The sequence below is a fragment of the Calypte anna genome, chromosome 3 (assembly GCF_003957555.1).
Source record: "Calypte anna isolate BGI_N300 chromosome 3, bCalAnn1_v1.p, whole genome shotgun sequence".
Taxonomy (NCBI): Eukaryota; Metazoa; Chordata; class Aves; order Apodiformes; family Trochilidae; genus Calypte; species Calypte anna.
The window spans coordinates 31205629-31226605 of record NC_044246.1 but is presented as its reverse complement, the minus strand read 5'-3'; the positions used below and the strand labels follow the sequence as shown (position 1 = coordinate 31226605).

The 20977-nt window shown below is 43.6% G+C and overlaps 1 protein-coding gene across 1 annotated transcript; it reads right to left on the bottom strand.

The window, feature by feature from the left end:
* Positions 1–1887: 1887 nt before the first annotated feature.
* On the bottom strand, positions 1888–20713 carry LRP11 (LDL receptor related protein 11). Its single transcript, XM_030447954.1, has 7 exons — positions 20200–20713; positions 14629–14795; positions 12166–12304; positions 9968–10093; positions 9047–9256; positions 2310–2411; positions 1888–2042 (listed from the first exon to the last, which is right to left on the bottom strand). Exons 1-7 carry the CDS (start codon positions 20711–20713, stop codon positions 1888–1890), a joined length of 1413 nt encoding a protein of 470 aa, XP_030303814.1.
* Positions 20714–20977: the final 264 nt, after the last annotated feature.

Here is a 20977-nt window from a genome sequence, read left to right as displayed (position 1 = left end):
AACCAAACTTTTTGTTTTCCTGCTGGCTGCATGCTGGAGGAATGGGTTTTGGTTCCAGGAGAACTATGGGCTGAGGAAAGACTACTTTTCTTGTTGCTACAGTAAGGTGGTGAAGGAAAATCAGGTATTTAACCCCAAAGAAATGTCAGTGATAGGAAATAATACCCCAGACAAATGGGCAGTGTGCCTTCCTAGAAGGCTATATTTAAAATATTGGCTTTTGGGTCGTGTACTATTTGCCATGCCTGCTATAGGCTGGGACTGAAGAGAGGCCATGCTCCCAAGTTAGAAATGGGCAGCATCGGCAGGTGGTCTCCTGGACCTGATGTAATGCTGAAGTATGAACAACCAGACTTTGCCTAACATGGCAGGAAGGCTCTGAGCAAGAAGCACTGGCGACTGGATTCCCTTAGCTGTTGGCACAGCCAGCTCTGTGACTGGTGTCCTGCTTGACAGACAGGTCTTGGAGGTTCTTCTCACTCTTCATTCAACAATATATCTCAACAACATCACCCATCGTACACATTCCAGCTTCTTTTAAGGCTGTTTCCCAGAGAGGAGAAATGTACTTCTGTCTGCTCTCATGCTGTGGTCTACAACACTTAGCTGGAGGCGTAAAAATAAACACAGTGCAGCAAATATAAGAATAAAATAGGTTTATTAGAGCTATTTTACATAAAGTAATCAAGACCGAGCAACCTGAAGAACAGTTTGTATACCAGGGCAATATTCTCGCTGACTCAAAGTTACTGAAGTACAAAAGACGACATACAAAATAGATGCATGCCTCATTTGCCTCTCTTTTTATTGGGACCCATGATGAATGTTGTCCTTGGACAGTCAAACAAGATAGACAGCACGGTGTATATATATATATAAGTATATATAACATGTACTGTACACATTTTACTGTTGACACATCTGAGGTTCACTCACACATATCTATTACTTGCTCTAATTCTATGAGAATTTTGCTGGGGTGAGGGCAGGTCACTGAAGCTTTCAAGCTTTGCAGGGTGCTATGGGATGAACAGAAAGAACCCTACACTCTGGTGTCTCAGGTGAAAGCCACTGTGTGCTGTGTTCTCATGCTATGCAGGGTGTTGAGCTAGAGGTGGAAAAGGCTGAACAAGCCCTGAGCCTCAGGGAGAGACACAGCTCTAGGATTGCACGTGGCTGCTCTTGAGCACTGCTAAGTCCAAACTCACTCACTGAGGACTTCTTGTATTTTTTTATTTTTAGCATTTAGTGATTATGACTCTCTGTTAGCTGCACAGAGGTTTACACTACAAATGAAAAAAAAAAAGATGCTTTGTTCCTCAAATCTCAAATTTCATTACAAAAGCTGGTGCTTAGAGAGCAATTACTTTTAATTAACAAAGCAAGACAAATTCTTTAATGAAAATACTCCCCGTGAATCACGTGGAAACTACACAAATAGTCTCTGCTAAACTGGGAAGTAACGCTTTGGTCTGGAGCATCCCCAGAGTGGAGCCCAGAGGTGGCAGCAGTGACAAGAGCAGGGAGGTTTCCTTCTGCACCTCGGCCCCTGTGTCCGGGGCTGCTGGGCCTTGACTGCTCCAGTGCCCTGGCCCTGGGGCACACTCTGCCATGGCTGGGACCCCAACTACTGTGGGGAGGGCAGGGGCACCCTGCATGCAGTTTGGGGTGTCCTCATCTGTCTTCTGCTCAAGAGCCAACTGGAGCTACTCTCCGGAGCCTGAACAATTCTTAATTTCTGTCACCGAAGGGGAAGAACGTGTTTCTCATCTCATAGGCTTCTCCTGCACTTGAAACTTAAATAAAGGGTTTTTTTGGTCCTTTTGTAGAGGCAGAGGTTCATGGACACAGGGGAAGGGGAGAAAAAACATCACCTAAATCCAATTTTTAGAGATACATCCCATTGATGAGGTAATCAGACTCTTCAGATGTAATGGGTCGAGCTTTTTTAAGCTTCTGTCTCACTAAACGTAGTCTGCAAGCAACCATAAGCAGCAGTAAAGCAGTGATGGCCAAGCCTAAGGCTAAGGGTAACACAGCACCTACAATGAGGTTAAGAGAAATTGCACTTCATTAATACAGTAAGAAACCAGTAGAGAAAACCTGAATTACTTCATTAAAAATAAAGCTAGTCAGTCACTTAAGTACTAATATCTGGAGCAAATCATGCTGAGAAAATAAACTGTATGATCAAGGAAGTCAGGAACAGCTCAGAATATGGAAGTAAATTATTCAATTCTTGACCATAGAATCTGGATCTACAGCACCTGACTGAAAAGTTCAAAATGAATTAACATGGTCAGTCTTACCTGCTTCTGGGACTGGACGACCACCTCCAAACTGATCTCTCTTTGGCACAATTAAGTCATTCCCATTTTTGTCATCTGCTCTTTTCCCTGAGGAACTGCTATCTGCATAAAGTCAAGCAAGATAAAAGAATATTTCAGTTCTGATGACTCAGGAAAAAACTCACAAAACAGTTAAAGAACTCTGACTCCTACTGTATAACTTCAATTTTTAAAATAATGTGAAACTAAAGCTAAAATGTAAATTCAAGTTTTCCATTGCAAACCACAATGCATTTCAAGCAAACCCAAATGGGTCATCTTCCCCTGAGAAAAAAAGATGGATATAAAAGTCTCTTTTGTAAACTTCTGTAATTCAGTATAGAATCTGAGCTAAAACATTACTAAAGCAGTTATAGGTAAGTGAAAATAAGGCCAATTCAAGTTATTTGGATCACTCTTGGACCTTGTAAAGCGTGAAACACGTAAGTAATTGTGAGTAAGGTTCCATTCAGTGGAATTTTGAATTTCCTTTTGCCTCCCATGACAATGTGGAAAATGGAATATAAGGGCATAGACACACATTGACTTAAAATGTCAGGTGGAGGTTACCACCCAGGTGGAGCTGGCAAACTGGCTGATGGCCACAAACCACCAAGAGCCAGCCAGCAATGGCCTTTTCCATGGGGCCAGGGGACCCTCCTGAGAGGTGAAATTCCTGGAGCCTGAATCAGCCTCAAGAGCAGTGGGAATCCTGGTGTATATAAGGAACACCCAAGTGTTTATTCATGGTTGCCTTCCACCGAGCCACCACCCTGCACCGGACCTTTGGCCCATCTGGAATTGGATCACCATCCCAAAGAACAAAGATCAGCGGATGCCAGTGGATCCGTGGGTGGTGATATCTCTCTCTCTCTCACTCTTTTCTCTCTCTCTTTCTCCCTCATTCTTTTCTCTTGCCCCAGTCCCCCCCTTTCTCTCCCTTTTGTCTCACAACACATTTGCCATATCTTCATGGGGTTACATCACTTTGCTTGTGTTATTCGTCAGATAAAGCTTTATGCTTGCACCCAACCCTTGGTGGCTGGGCTTTGCTCTCATGGATCCAAAGTTATGTTACATCGAACCGTAACAGTTGTCTACACAAATTACCTTAATTTTATCTGCTCCCTGACACACAGAGATGCAGAATTTGTGTACTCGGGAAGCATAAAAATGTAAGGGGAAAACTTTTCAAAAAGGATGACTTGGCTGTGGTACAGAAGATACTGTAGAGAAATGTAATGACATAAGAAAAGACAACAGGGTTTGCTGCCAAGAAGTATTCATCTTGGGAACTCAGGTGGCTGTGGCTGGGAGCTCCTCCTCCTGCCCTCTCACTTAAGTTCTACACCAATAGCTATGGGGATGCTTTGTACAAGAGTGACAGCTTAATCCAGCAACACACCCTCACAAAAATCAGCATTATGCCAGTGTTTTTAAATGTAATGACTGTGTTTGTTTTTTATTGATAAATATTGAAGGACACTTTGACTTTGCTGTGATATATTTGCTGGCAAATGCCAGTGGAAACATACTATGCTACAAGATCTGTAAAATGAGACACTGTAATTGGAATTTTATATAGAGGTAGGCGTTAAGGAAGTATTTAAGTCAATTAGCTTGGAATATGCACCACGTGTAACTCTCACCCACACAACCAGCTCCAAAGTGCTGCAGAACACACATCCCTGTCAGTGGCAGCAGCTAACAAACACATCTATTAATTAAAGCTTAAATTGTCTCATCAATACTGGAATGTTAATGCTTATGTCCCCACTCTGCAGCACAACACAGCCTCTCAGGCTCTGATGTTATTGTCCTTTATGGCTAAGCATGCATGAACACTAATTTCACCTGCTAGGAAATGCCTTTAAAACAAACTGCAGTCCTCCATCTCATTCAGGGTCTTTAAGTTGTTCTGCCATGTAAAGGGGACTTAAGTAAATCCTAAGTAAATTTTAGGGCTTTAAGGTATTTGTATGGTATCAGAGCTCTGCAAAATTACCTGAATGTCATTGAGACCAAACCCAGCAGCTGATTCCTGCTTCTGTCTTCCCAAAATTACATTAAATTAATATTTGTCTTTATTTTGGAAATATCCAAAAGACATCTTCTCTTAGAGCCATTCCGGACTGTATGACAAGGGTAGATTTGAATGCCTGTTTTATAAATTTGTTTCCCCGCCATTTGGTAAAAGGAATATTTAAGCCATTTGCTTGTAAAGACATTAGGCAAATATATCTGGAGAGAAGTTTAGTGGGAAAATTTCAGAGGGGTAGAAGAATAACAGAATGTTTTCAATAAACCTTGTGAGGGTTTGTTAAGACTCATGGCTGTTCTTACAGACCTGGAGGGACTACCAGAGTTACTACTGCTCAACCTCTTACCTGTCATCAACTAGAAAACTGAGAGATTTCTCCAAACAAGTTTAGGACCCTGGCATAAAGCACGCTATGTGGATTGTGATTTTTACTTTCTCTTCATTTTTCACTCCATGCCTACGAAATTGTAATTTGTAGCCCTTTTAAGTTACCCTAAATCAGAGCTCTAGATTATGGCTTCTGTTGTTGGTGCCTCCACAGCAAAAGCCTAAGGCTTGGGCAGTCAGTCAAATGGTGTAATCCCAGCCCTGAGCAGTACATGACAGCTGCCATGGGCAGCCTGGGAGAGGCAGAGACCCCATGCCAGGGGAATGCAAAGCTGTTATGGTGATTTATACACTTGAGTTGGCTACACTGGGGAGTGCAAATCTTCAGGCTGCTTGTGAATTCAACCCATCTGCATGACTGTGTTTGCTCAGCTGGCTATTGCTGCTTAGAAACCAGTCCATTGCTCACTCCAGTGTGCTTTGCTGCAACTACATTTTTGCTATATTCATTTACAAGTGCAGCAGTGTCAGAATATGCAGCTGGGCTTGAATGCTCCCCTTGAAAAGGATTCCAGGGCACTCTGGGGACAGCAATGCAGAAATGCTGCACTGGTCTTTGCAGGAGCTGCAGTCTGAGTTACCTCATGCTGAAGATATGTCTGCAAATGGAAAGACTCCTTTATTGAGGTAAAATGTCTCTTCTGCATCTGCTCCCAACTACAGAAGAAAATATTTGGCCTTCCAGCTTGGGAAAAGGCAAACCACAAGTCTGTTGTGGAAGACTCCATGTCCTGAGTGCCCAAGGAGGTTATCTTTAAGTTGGTGTTCCTCTGGAGTCACACTGCTGCAGAGGAATTCCACTGGAAAGGCTGGAGTGCAGAACAAGATTCACCCACTGTCAGCAATGAATGACTTTTGAATTGTTTGCTTTATTTTGTTTTTTTAGGATGAAGAGATACCCTGCTAGGTCAGACAGAAGTTTTAAACAGTCTTAACATTGGGACTTGCGTATTTTCACATTTTAAGACGTAAGTTTAACTCCTTGAAAAGCTTGTACCAAGTCAGGTTAAGGGAAATAGGAAACAGATGAACAATAATAGTAGAGTGTAGTGAAATGAGGCAACCAGGTGCCACTAATTGCCAGGTAATGGGCATGAGCTTCTGTCAAGCCCACCTGTGCCTGATTAGGGCAGGCCCCAACTGTGCATGAGCAGGATTAGGGGGCCAATAAAAGGTGAGGCTCAAACTCACAAGCTCAGCTCAGTCCTGAGCAAGTCAGCAGAGAGGTCAGTCACTCTTGGAGCAACAGTACCAATCCAGGCTAGTCAACCCTGAGGGCTATAGGCTCAGAGCACTGTCTATGAGTCTCTGCTGGAACACCTGGTTGGACCTTGAAGCGCTGTGCCCTAAAAGAGGTTCGTCTCGCTACAGTAGAGAATGGATGATAGGACAAATTTCCCCTAGTCTAACCCCCATAAGAAGAAAGCTCATATTCCTGCTGAGAGGAACTATCCCGCAGCCAAGATGTTGCAGCTTAACCTAGCTCCTTTTAAAATGAAGGAAAGATAAATATGGTGGTTCTTGACAAGGAGAACTTTTTACTGGACATCTGTATTGGATTCTCAGAGATGAAAGCTGTTTATGGGGAGGTAAGTAGCAGAAGGGACTGTGTTTATTGGTGTTGCAACCACTGCTGTTATAAAAAACAAATGTAAAAAAAGAAAACAAAGAAACTTCCCGGTTGCTTCAAGTGTTCTTCAAGGGTTGGTATTCAGACCAGTGCTATTTAACATCTTTGTTGATGATATGGACAGTGGAATTAAGTGCACCCTGAGCAAGTTTGCTGATGACACCAGTGTGGTGAAGTCAACATGCAGGAGGGAAGGGATGACATCCAGGGAGACCTTGACAGGCTCGGGAAGTGGGCTTATCCAAACTGCATGAAGTTCAGCAAGGCCAAGTGCAAGGTTTTGCACCTGGGGTGAAGCAATCCCATCCATGAATACAGGTTGGGGGGAGAAAGGATTGAGGATAGCCCTGATGAGAAGAACTTGAGGGCAGTGGTGAACCAGAAGCTCAACATGAGCCATCAATGTGTGTTTGCAGCTCAGAGAGCCAAACAGGCCTTAAATCACCAAACAGGTGATTTAAAAACTTGCTGAAATGTTTGCTGGTTTTTTGGTTAAAAATATTGGGCACCTGGGTCAGTAACAGCTGGTCCTCCCATTCTATAAGGAAATCTTCTAGTATCATTTAACTGAAATTAAATTCTAACTGAGCCTTGTCAAAAGAATTTAAACCATAACGAAAACCAGAAATGGTCAGCTGGAAATCTTGACTGATTTATATTAAAAAGTTTACAGTAGCTTCTGCTATTACACTAACCACTGAAGCAGTTACCAAAAATGATGTAAGTAAATCACCATGCAGTGGATAAACATAGGGTGTCTGGGTGGCCCCATATCAGGTGTCACTCTGGACTATGTGAGTGTGAAGGGTTTGGGGCAGAGGGAAGAATTTTAAGTCGTTCCAATAAGGAGCACCAAGGTCATCCTCACTGCCAGCAAAGGGTTAAACATCTGAGAGACGATTTTGCTGTCACTTCCTACACATTTACTGAGGCTGTCAAATTCTTAAAGAATGTTGTTTTCACTCCCTTTGCAATCTCCACAAATAAAATACAAGCATCTGAAGAAACATCTCAGTGCCAACCAGGGAAGGGCCCTTTACAGGAGTCAGCAGCAGAGGGCACTGCGCTCTGCTCTGCTGTCACAAGAAAATAAAGCTGGCTGTAACCAGCAGCAAGAGTCAGTCCCCACTCTGTAGAAATAAAAGTGGGAGGTCTTGCACTTATTTTAGGCTCTATGCATGCACTTTTGCTTTCCTTAAATTGCCATTTCAGATTATTTTAATTCACCAGCAAGAATCCTAAACAGACACACTAGCTTCACTGCAGCTTCTGGAGTTACACTAAGGCAAGGGTTGGTGATCCTGCCTGTAAAATTACTGCATGCCCACCCACAACAGCCTTGCAGCCACTATGCAGAATACTACTGGAGATGGGGGGTTGTTTGTTACCAAAGACTGAGCCTTCTCTATAGTGATAAAAGACTTCTCCTGTCCTGGAGACACACTTCCCATAATAATCAATATATTGATAATTGATTGATTATATATAGTCCCATAATAATAATATTATTTCAGGGGAAAAAAATGTCATTAGTAGCACCAGAGGGATGCACTTACTCTCACCCAGTTGAACAGTGCTCCTGAAGGTACCCTTCAGCAGATTTAAAGAGCCTTACACATCAGCTTGAGCAGCTGAACCTGTGGCAGAATTTGTATTTAGCTCACTGCACATTTTGTTACTTTACTCTTTTCCTAGCTTTTCTATGTTTTAACTTGCTTTTTGCACCTGGTAAGAACTAGACTTAGAATCATAGAATCATCATCATGTTTGGAAAGGACCTTCAAGATCATCAAGTCCAACCATCAGTCCTACATCACTGTAACCATTAAACCATCTCCCGAAGAATCACGTCTACCCAGTTTTTGAATACACCCAGGCATGGAGACTCCACCACCTCCCTGGGCAGTCTGTTCCAATGCTTCACCGCTCTAAAATTTTCCTAATACCTAATCTGAACCTCCCCTGGCACAACTTGAACCCATTTCCTCTTGTCTTATCACTAGTCACTATGGAGAAGAGGCCAATAGTCACCTCACTACAACCTCTTTTTAGGAAGTTGTAGAGACCAAAAAAGTCTCCCTCAGCCTCCTTTTCTCCAGGCTGAACAGCCCCACGTCCTTCAGCCTCTCCTCATAAGATGTGTTCTCCAGACTCCTATATCAGCTTGGCTGCCCTTCTCTGCACCCTCTCCAGCACCTCAGTGTCCTTCCTATACTGTGGTGCCCCAAACTGCACACAAGTACTTGAGGTGCAGCCTTAACAAGGATGAGTACAAGCATAAAATCCCTTCCCTGGTCCTGCTGGTCACACATACAGGCCAGGATGCCATTTACCTTCCTGCCTACCTGGGCACACTGCTGGCTCATGTTCAGCTTCCTGTCAATCAGCACCCTCAGGTTGCTCTCTGCTGGGCAGCTCTCCAGCCACTCCTCCCCAGTCCCATAGCACTGCTGGGAGTTGTTGTGGCCAAAGTTTATAAACTTAACTTTTTAAAGTAATATCTAATTGTAACTTAATTGTTACAGGCTTCTTTTGCATTTTGTACATTTGCAAAATTTTACTCTTAGCTAGGTACCAAAAGATGATTAAATTAAATTTAAGATGCAAGATATTTTCTTCCTCAAGAGAGATTTATTGAAACTGGTTTGTATCAATTCTTACCTGGCACAAATCCACTGATTTGTTTCTTTGGTCCCTGAGAAAGCGATTGATTAGACACGTCTACATCCACTGAAAGAACTGGTTGATTTCTGGCAGTGGCTTTCAGGGTGTTTTCTGCAGAGTTTTCATCTGTGTTTTCTGTCAGTCCTACAGTCCTTTGCTGGGTAGTACCAAGGGTCATGTGAGTCACTGTCTTCCGGCCTGGGCTCACTGTGTTAAGAGAAACAAAAATCGTAATTTTTATGTAGAACTGAAGAAAATGGGAGTGTTCTGATAGAAGACCCTGCAATACGGGCTTTGAGGCAAGCTAAACAAATTCACCTGGTTCAGACATACAATGAAATGTGAGCTCCACATACATAGCAAGCTAACAATTGCCCACTGTCACTTCTTAAGCAAGAGTATACACATGAATCCTACAGTGAACTCCAGCAACTGAAATATCAATCAAAGGATGGTTAGTCATCATCCCAATTCAGCTACTGGTGATTTTTGTTCACTTAGCTGAGCATGGGAACATACTGAGGATGAGTAATGAAAGTGAACAGAGCAATAGTGAGTCAAATGGCTCCCCTACATGCTCATCCAGTGTTTCAGATTCTTGCAAGGTGTCAACTGCACTTTGAAGCACACTTCTGAGACATTCTTTTAGATCAACAAGGGTTCTTCCTTCCAGAATCATCATGGAAGAGAAGAACTGATATTTTAGAGGACTATAAAGTGAAAAGAGAGCTAATTTCTGAGCATTTGCTGTATGCAGACACGAAACCTTCACCACGTACTGTTTCCAGTTAAAGGCTCTATGGCTAGTGCAAGCTGCTTGCTCACAGGGAGAGAGGCCACAGAAGGGATATAATTTTCCTTTGGTCATTCAGGCTGTGGTTACTTTCCCAAAGCTACACTGCAGCCTGGTGCACTTACGGTTCTGGCAGAAAGTTTCATCTGATCCATCAGGGCACTGTCTTATCCCATCACAAGCAAATGTGATGTCAATGCAGCAGCCATCATCACAGATGAACTGGTAGCGAGAGCAAACCCCGACACAGGCTGTTAAGAAACAATTCTCAGATTATCAAAGCTTGAACAGTAAATAATGATAATTTATCTGTTACTAAAATATGCAGCACCAAGGAAAAGGCAAAACCACACTATGTCAAGAAGTACCAGGAACAAGGCCCATGAATAAGGCAGAAAGCTGAAGATGGGACAGGCTCAGCTATATGGTGCTACCATATACACAGAAGCTGCAGCTCACAGCTGTTCCTTGCACCCACATCACTGTTCTGGCAATCTCTTTGCTACAGAAATAATCAACCTTTTGCAGAACCTCTATAGCACTTTAAACTCTGCTGGTCTAAAAGACCCAAAGCAGTCCTGAAAATAAATAAATGACACCTCTATGGTTTTAACTGCATTTCTCTAACAAATACTTCCTACTAGATACCCATTCTGTATTTTTGACAATATGTTATTTTATGCAAAAAGTGTGGACGATATGGGATCTGTAATGGAATTGTTTTCTGCAACTTCATTAAAATATCTGAAAGAATGCTCATCATTTATTCCCATGAGCAATCTATTGACTTCAATAGAGCACATGCCAGAACAAGAGTGAACACAAAGTCTTACAAGTGACCTTCTCTGGAAAAAAATGATCATAGCCTGCTTTAATATTTAGACTTCCCTGGAAGTGGAGAGTATACCCAGACCTTTTATTTTGCATACTCAAAGCTTTCCTGAAATCCATTCTGACCTTGTAATTATCAAGTGTTTACATCTGTGCTTTTGTTTTTCCCCAGGCAGTGTAGTTCATTGCTTTGTTAAGCACGATAAAATTCAAGGCTTGGTTAATGGAGTAACAGCAAATCCATTTGCATAAGCAAGTCACAGCCTTTGATGGTTATCCTGCTATGTACTAAAAAGCTGAGCAATGCTACCACAAGTATGGCAGGAACACAGGCACCTGTTTAAAACCACTAAAATCATACTTAGAAAATGCATCTCTTAAATTTCAGTACTAACAATAGCACTGGGGTCTTGCATGCATGAAGGCACCACAGGCTGGTTCAACTACAGCAGTAGCACTTGCATTGCAAAAGGACTTGGGCAATCAGAAAAAAACCACAAAAAACAGGCATCAAATCCTCTGTGTGTACCACTTAAAAGATACCACACATGGCCACGGTAGCAATTAAATATATCAGCAAATTTCTCTGGCTTCTTTAGCTGAATTAAGCAGTAATGAATACAACTTCATTACCTATTAGTGAAACACAAGTGTTAGTAAACAGATTCATAACTGTGGGTTTTCATACCAATTTATTGCCACTAGGACCACCCTCTTGCATAGATATTGCACTGGGGAAGAGCAAGGTTATCTAGGGTTAGGGTTTCACTAGTTCAGCTGAAGGTAGTGATGATGCTATTTAACCTTTAGTTCTGCCAGAGCAGCAGATCTATATTAGCAACTTGCTAACTGCACTCTAACTAAAAGTTACTACATTAAAAAGGGCAGAATTTACAGACACTGAAATCTAACTTACTTTCTACCTTTTAAGCTTTTTACACGTTTCTTGAGCTGAGTTTTAAAATGATGGGTCAATTCCAGCTTCAGTTTCCACAGTAACATAAGGCTTCAACAACAATGAATGGAAAAGCTTCAATGCCTAAAATCAAGAAACCATCCCATCTTTTAAACTACAGATCCAGACCAACATTATTATTAGTCTGACTGTCACACCCTACTATTAACTGCTTTTAACTGGGTCTTCCCCATAGCACAAACCCTGTCACGTTCCACATGCTGTCTGGCTATACAATGGACTGCAAGGATGTTTCTGTTGCATGTGGCAGTATTTAATTTTTCCAGCCCTGCATACTTATTAGCAGCAATACAAGGATGAACCTTTAAATGCTTGAAACTATTGTTGCTCTAATAAATGTGATGCTTGCCTGCTTCCTCGCCTTGAAACAGCAATTAAAAACTGAGATGTCATTATGCAATGAATAAGGGCAAAAAAACCCAACAGAAATGGAGAACAAGGTTTCTGCCCTGCTCAAGACCCTTGCTCTGAATATCATACCCTGACTGTCCCACAGGCAGCAGCTTGGGTCCTTACCTGCAGAATGAACCATGGGCAGAACGGTCACAGAAACATTGTCAGAGCTATGCTGACCTGCAGTGTCTGTCACAGTTAGCTGGAAAATATACCTGCCTTCCTGGACTTGAGACAGTTTAAGTGTTCCTGGTTGTGGTACCTGATTGAAGAAACACAGAGAAAGAAAAACATAAATTGGTATAAACTACCTGTCCACAAACTCCTAGGTATAGGGAACAGATTTCTGTACAATGCTTTTCTTGTAAATTAAATACTTCTCTTAAATTTACCATTTTCATGGGACACTCAGCTACCTGGAGCTATGGACTGTAGCACTGGAGAGTAAATGGAAACAAATTTAACTCAATTTTTCAGTATTTAGAAAAGTACTTTTAGAGGGTAGGCAGTACTAGAGTATTAGGCCGTAGAGAATATGCATTTATCCGTGCATAAAAAGTTACTTTTGCTATTTATTGATTTATTCTGTGCCCGACAGCATTGCTTTATAAGGCTGTCCACATGTGTCCAATATAATGATTGATGTAGTCACTTCAAGTTTCAAAAACTGCTGGTCTGAGTTTTTCCACACCCCATACTGAATTTCCATTCCTTGCTCTGTGCCAGATATAAGTTCTTTTATAGTGAGTGATCTGCACATTGGACTTCAGACAGTTATGTGATACATATACAGAAACAACTTAAAATTGGATTAGATCATTAAGAAATTAATATAATAACTACCTTTATGAGAATTTAAGAGGTAAGAAGCTGGCATTACTGGTACAACAGTCATTTAAAACTAAGTTTATAGAAAATAATTGTGGTGTTTCTAAATGTTAAAACTTTTTTTAGCCTTGTGACAATTACCAATCACAAATAGCTCCAGCTGTCTGAAAATTCTGTAACACATACTTCAGTAACTATGAAAAAGCAATGAAGATTTATTGAACACATAGTGCATTTATAAAAATGAAACACACACGGCTATTTTTATAAGCAACTGAAAAGTTCCGTAAAGATCTTTAGTTTGCTTACTTAAAGTCACTTTTCTACCAAAAAGAGAACAGGAATTTTCCATAAATATAAGAGTCCTAGAGCCAGCTTTGTAGCAGGGTATATTGATACGTGCCTTTTTCTCTTCCAAAAAGTGAATTTCCTGGCTGAAATTTCTTTCCTTTTCTATTTATGAGGCAGCTCTTAGTTATCTGATCATACTGCTGATTACCTCCTGATGGTGTGTATGACCCCTCAGAATTTCTATCTTTAGTGTATTGCAGAAATAAATACACCCTAAAAAAACCACCTGCTGCTCTTCACTGTAACTGCTGGGAGAGCAAAGATGGTACTCAGAATTCATGAGCCGTGAGTGCAGAGCAAGAAGAATGCCCCTGGCTTCCAAAGAAGCCACCACAACTCCTGTGGACCTCCATGCATTCCTTTTGGTCTCCATCCTGCCCTGAGGAATGTTTGCCTCTTGTCTGCTTTCTGACAAACTTTGGTGCTAACTAGACAGTAATTTCCAGATAACCAGCATTTTAAAAACCCAACAATCTGCAGCTGTCATTGCCTCTACGAGTCATGGAGCTGTGCAGCTACAGCATATGGGTAGCAGTCTCAGGAGCGTATTATCCAAGAAGCAATAATCAGTGTACAATGGAAAAAAATTTTCCACTGGCTTCCTTCTACATCACAGTAAGTTCTCTTTATAGCAGTCCTTTCCCCTCCTCTGCCTTCTATTTATTCTTTGGTACATAACTGCAGTGCAACAGCTGCCTTTTATCTTATTTAAACAGAGTCCCATTCTCCTTTGTAGCTATGGATTCATACACCATTTTCTACAAATACATGATATGAAACACAGAAACTCTAGAACAGCAACCAAAGCACTAAAGGCTGTTGGCGAAAATGACACTATTTTTAGTAACTGAATTACTGAGGAGTCCCTTACCTGGATCACAGAAGCCAAAAATCAAGTGCAGTGGGTACAAACAAGAAAGCAAAAGAAAGCAGAGCTGAAATACAGTAGAATATTAGCATCTACTGTTTGTTGCTGTCTCATGCCAACCTAAATACAGATTAACTGTACAAAACTCTACAAATAGTCACTGGAACAACCTCCCTGGGGACACGGTAGAGCCCCCATCACCAGAGGTTTTCAAGGTGTGACTGGACAAGGCAATAGATTATCTCATCTAGGCTCCCTGAGTGGCAAAAGCTTGGACAAGATGATCTTTTGAGATCCCTTCCAACCTGGGCTGCTCTATGCTTCTATGAAATAAATGCTCAAGTAGGACAACCCACACAGATTTTGGTGCCTGGTAGCCATGCCCACTTGAAATGAATGCTCAAGTAGGACAATCCACCCTGATTTTGGTGCCTGGTAGCCATGCCCACTTGGAAACTTTTTAGTTCTACATTTAAAACTGTGCTATAAACACAGCAAACTGTGAGGGACTGTGGCCATGTGTGAGACTGCACGTGTACCTTCATTTCAACCGATGAGTCACCTTGCAACAATGTCCACTCATACTGCACAATTCCATGGTCATCCGAGCTTTCCCGGCCATCCAAAAGCACCCAGTCCACAGGTGACTGCAGCACAATATCTTGCCCTGCCTTGCACTGTGGAGGCTCATCGTATTCTTCTTCCTCTTCAACACAAAAAGGAAAAGCTCAGTTATTCATCAGGGGAAACTGGGTGATGATTTATAAAAAATACTTTTTCTCTTGGCCAAGAAAAAGTTGTACCACTGTACAACTTCCTGCAACACAAGGCACGGTCATTAGTGCATGTTTTGTTAAATGAAATAGTATACACTCTTGAATTGTAGTTAGATGTTCTATACTCAATGATGTCTTCATGAAATAACTGCTACATGTAGAAGCCACATTGCACAGAAAACCTCTCTACCTACATGGATGTTTCACTAATACACTGTCAGTGTAATTTTGTTAGCATCAGTGTAATTTTTTATTTTGAACTCAGGAAAATGGATTTAAACATGAATTTCCAACATATTCAGATGACAGATACTGCGCACCTTTTATAGCACTCTGCATCTTAATCTTAACATGATTTTAGTCAAGGAGTGAAAAACTTACTTAACATAACTTGCATCCTGATGAAGAAGTGCACATAATGATTAAAAATCCTCAGAAATTACCACCGGTTTCAAGTGCCTAATTTAAAACATTCGCAGCTTGATTTTCAGACTACTTAAGATTTGTAGCATTTTGCTATATTCAGAGTACAATTCCTATTGATTAAAATTGTGAGTACTAAGTACTTTTGCCAGTCAGACCCTGAGGCTTCCAGGTTAGACTAACAAAATCTGTGGTATGTTAAGTAGCATGGCCTGTGAGAAGCAGTTTAAGTAATTTCCTCTGCAGCCTTCAGGCCATGCAGGGAAGACAGAGGGATAAAATCTAGTCCTACAAGTCAGCTTTTGACATCTTCAGGCACCAGACTGTATCCTTCTGCAGTTCTCCACTCAAGTTTCACTCCTTCTCTGGGCATGAGATGTTCCTGGCACCACGACATGCCAGTCTGCTTTCTGCTCTTTGGCCTCTACAAAGGTTATTCTCAAAAGGATAGTCATGTTAAGCTAAGAAAAACATCTCCTGAACACAAAGCTGTAACCTCACTCAGTGGAGGTAGAGCTGCAAAGAGAAAGAAAAGGTGCTTCCCCATCAGTGAAGGGATTCTCCCCCTACAGCTTCAGGATCTTGCTTGAAGGCATGGAGCTCATCAGAGCAGTGAGACAATTTATTATCACTAATTAAACCCCAAAAGTTGTATTCCTTGTTTTTCTCAGAAGTAGGTAAGGCATATAAAATATCAAGGCAAATTCCATAAGCTAGGAGAATGAACAAAAAAACAAAAGCAGGGTTCAATAATAGAAAGTATGAAACAGTTCTTGCTCATTCAGTTAAGCTTTGCTTAATTTGTAGACACTCAGTTCTCCAAACCAACTATGTTTGTAGAATATTTGCAATATTTAGGTGTAAAAAACCCTCCTCATTGTTACTAAACACCATCATTATGGTACCAGGGCAACTTTTTTGGTATTGATGAGTTACACACAGTTTTCACATGATTATTTACTTTGCTGATCACCGTCAAAAAAAGACGGACCTGGTCTGAAACAGTGCAGCCCATTTTTCCACCTCTACCTTGGAAAGTGGATTCATGTCCCCTGTTAGGTTTACTCAGTCCCTGTAGACACAGAGACAAGCCCCACTTTCCTGAGGTCCCAAACAAGAAGAATATTCTCTTCCTGAATTAACTTTATACTTCAGTGGCAGGACCACTTCACTTGTGTCACATCACAGAGATTCATCCCAGCTCTTTGCTAAAGGTGACCACACCCAAGCCTCTGGTCCCAAAGGATGGAGACACCATGCCTTTGCTTGTAAGTCACCAGAGCATCTTTAGAAAGGTGTAACAATGGCAGATCAGCTCATCTTTTGCTCCAGTAAAGAATAAAACAGAGAGAGACATCTAGCATGGGAGGAGACAGCCTAATGAGCTAAAGGCTCGTTTTTCCACAGCAAAGTTTTAAGCAATGGAAGATATCATGCTTAGTGAGTGAAAAAACTCCAGGCCTGGGGAACAGATGCTTCTACGAAGTCAGCATAGAAAAGCAAGGAGATACACTCAAGGAGCCACCTACAAACCACTGCTCACAGGAGTAAAGGACTATCAGCCACAGGTGAGCAGGAAGATCAACCTCAGGAACTATTAATTTATGTTTCTTTTATTTAGGTTGACTGTAAATAAGCAACAGATCAATGCTCTGAGATGCTGGAAATGGATGCTTTCTAGAAAAAGGGCTACAATCTTATGAGCACTGCTTTTTTTTTTTTTTAAAGAGGGGGACACAACAGGCTTAATTTATTCTGCTTCCTCCATCCTTCAAACAGACTTGGTCTGCCAATAAGGAAGCTGCCAGTTGTCTGAATGAATGTCTTTGATATTAGCTTACCTTAATGCTGAATCCTCCCATTGTTCACCACTAGTGAGCAGTGCAGATGGAAACTCTTTCTATGTAAAAAAATGTAAATTTGCCTAACAAAGGCAAAAAGGCAATAAAAGGCAAAAACAATTACCTCTTTTTTCTGTAAAGGCACATGGGGTATCATTGCTAACACTGCACAAACTGCCTGGAAGCCAAAGTAAATCCACAGCCAAACCAGCACAAACTGGGGTTGAAGTGCCCCTGTACTCAGTGCTGGTGAGGCCACACCTCGAGTACTGTCTCCAGTTCTGGGCCCCTCAGTTCAGCAAGGAGCAGGTCCAAAGGAGGGCAGCCAGGCTGGTGAAGGGACTCGAGCACAGACCCTATGAGGAGAGACTGAAGGAGCTGGGGCTGTTCAGCCTAAAGAAGAGGCGGCTCAGGGGAGACCTCATCGCTCTCTACAACTACCTGAAAGGAGGCTGTAGCCAGGTGGGGGTTGGTCTCTTTTGCCAGACGACTTTCAACAAGACAAGAGGGCATGGTCTTAAGTTGTGCCAGGGGAAGTTTAGGTTAGATATTAGAAAGAATTTCTTTACGGAGAGGGTGATCAAGCATTGGAATGGGCTGCCCAGGGAAGTAGTGGATTCTCCTTCCCTGGAGATATTTAAAAAGAGACTGGATGTGGCACTCAGTGCCATGGTCTAGTAACCACAATGGTGGTTCAAGGGTTGGACTCGATGATCTCTGAGGTCCCTTCCAACCCAGCCAATTCTATGATTCTATGAAGTGAAGGACTTGGATTCTTCCTACCACTGTCTGTTCTGGAAGTGCAGAGATACACTTGATTGTAAGAATACATATCTGTCATTAATTATTCCCAGAATTAAATTAACAAATGTTTTTGGCTTACTGAAGATAATATAAATGAAACTGTATACTGATGCTCAAAAATAGTTTGAATTTTCAGGGACGTCACATTTTTGGATAAATATTGGTTTGGGATTACCAAAAAGAAAACAGCAGAAGACTCAACACCACACTACTCTGGGAAAAAATGACCACAAAAAACCCTAGGTAAAATGCGATCCCTTGGTAAAAGAAAATTTTTATATAAAAAGCTCTTTCCTAAATTTCCTAAGTTTAGTCATGGGATGGCATAAAGGAAAAGAGATGTGCCTTCATCATCCAGTGAATACAGTGGTAATAAAACATTAGACAGCAACACAATTCAATCTTAATTTTATCTCTCCTGATCTATGCCATGGCTAACATATTTGAATAAAAGTTCATTTTCCTTTGTGCTACAGCTTCACTGTAATTATACTAAGAAGTCATAATCCCCAGTTTCTGATACCACCATCACTCACAAGGCAGACTCTTAAATTAACCCAACAGGGCACAGAGTAATTTGCAGATTAGGAATTGAAATTGCCTTCCAAGCCCAGTGCTGATAGTCAGGAAAGCTGCCAGAAAGGCAAGGCGTTCAAGAATTCCTGAATTCAAGAACTCAGGGAACTAAAGACACTCAGTATTTCTGATAGGTAGAGTATTATTTGAACAATTCAATTACTTATAATGTGCCATAACTGCACTTTACATTAGGGACAGTTTTTAATGGAATTAAGACAATTCAGAACAAGAAATGACAGACACTTACAAAGGTTTTCAATGAAGCCTAATTCTCTGAGACTTTGATAAAAAATCTAGTCTTAAGCCTTCTATCTTGCAAGTGTATACATGGTTATAAAACATAATTACCTAAAAGTCGCTAGTAAATAGCGCTGTAGATCTAATATTTCCCCCATTGAAAATACCAAAATCAGATCCTGTTTTTTTCTGGCATCTTAAGATCATCTTCACTGCCACGAGTAATTCCCTATAGCACTCTAGGTTACCAGCACATCCATTTTGCAAAAAAATATTTAGGCATCCTAACTCCACTCTGACGTCCAGGGGATTCCCACTGGCATTCTCATAAAAGAGACAGGACTGCATGAAGGACCAAGCCTGAGATCTCCCCCTGCCAAGGAAGCAGTAATATCCAGTGCCATCCGGACACACTGCATTCATTCACAGCATCATTATTAGGCTTTCTTCATGTTGCATGCCTCTGACTAATTCACATAATTGAGATATATGGTTGAAGAAGACAAAGGATATTTGGTAAAGTATTATCACCAGGAGATAATGCAATTAAGATAAAACGAATAAAGATGCAACTGTTTAGAAGTTGCAGGTGGAGGAGTGTGAGCAAGCTCTTTGATCAGATGCTATGAAACAGGTCTCCAAATTTAGAAATCCAGACTTGTTTTCATCTACAGCTGTTCTGGATTACGTTGTTTCTTAAATACGCTTCTGGGCTGAACAAGGTTTTGCTTTTGACGCAGCCCAGACTCCAGAGGTGCTTATATGGATTCTCCACCTGTGAGATTTCCTTCTCTTCTTCAGTGTAGCTCTGAAGTTCTTAGGAAGGAAATGTGACTAAGAAAGCCACTTAGGTTAGGACATGAGGACATCAGCCCCAAGGAGGCTACATGCTCGCTCTCAAGCTACTGGTCCTGGCACCAGCAATCCACACTTCTCAGGATGCCCAGCACCCGCCCCTCCACCGGGGAGGGAGCTCCACCCGAGCTGCCTGGTCCCCACGGGGTTGGGGGGCTGCTCAGCACGCTCATCCCCCAGCATCCCGGGTCCCCCACTCCGAAGGTTTCTGCGGGGGCAGAGGTGTGAGGGTCGGGTCTTTCCGAACTCGCACACCTCGCAAAGCCCTGGGACATGGCTGGGCCGCCTCCCCCGGCGCAGGGGGGCCCCGCCGCAAAAGCGCTGCCCGGCGCCTCTCGTCTTCCCTTCCCGCGGGCGATGCCCCATGACCCGGGAGCTCGTTCCCGGCGCCGGGGTAGCCGCAGCGACGTTTCTCCTGCGGTGCTGTGATGCGCGGCAGATGGCGGCACCGCGACGAGGGCCGGCTGCCGCCATTTCCCTCCTGCCGCGAAGCCACCGCTCCCCGGTCCCGCAGCGGCCCCGGCCGGCGCCGCCCTCCCTGCGCGAAGCCATCTTGGGCTGAGTCCCGCTCCCCACCCCCCGCGGCGGCCCTTACCCGGCGGCTGGAGGATGCCGGCGGGCCGGCGGCTGTAGGTGCTGTACCCGCGGTGCGGAGCGAAGCGGCAGACGGGGCGGCCGCGGTAGGTGCAGTTGAAGAGGTAGCAGCCCAGCTCCGCCGCCACCCCCCGCGGCCGGGCGGACTCCTGCACCACGGCCAGCGTGCAGCGCGGCTCGGCGCAGCAGGCGTCCAGGCACTGCCGCCAGCCCGAGACGCCGGCGGGGGCCCGCAGGAAGGCGGCGCCGGCAGCGATGGAGTCCTTGGTGCGGATGATGGAGTCAGGTCTGGCGGAGAAGCCGCTGCTACTGCCGCACCTTTCCCCGCCGTCGTCGCCTCCCGCCGGCGACGGTCCCGGCTCCTCCTGCTGCAGCTGCCGGCGGAACTCTTCCAGCAGCGACTCCACGCCCGAGATCTGCGAGCGCAGGCCGGCCAGCGGCGCCGTGCACCGCACGCCCGGCAGCACGGTCAACCCGCCCAGCACCGCCAGCAGCACCAGCACCAGAGCCGCCATGGCCCCAGGCGGCGGCGCGCAGGCGGGAGCAGCGGGAGCGGCGGGAGCAGCTCCCCCCGCCGGCACCGGCGAGCGCGGGGCGGGGAGGGGCGGGCCCCGCTCGGCTGCAAAAAGCGGTGCGAGGGCGCTCAGCACCCGCTGCCCTGAACAGCTCCGCCGGGCGGGGCCGCCCCACAGCCCCGGTCCCGGCCCAGCGTCGAGCCCCGCTCTCGGCAAGGGGAAGTCAGGCCACCCTCCTCCCCTTCCTGTGCCGACTGTTCCCTG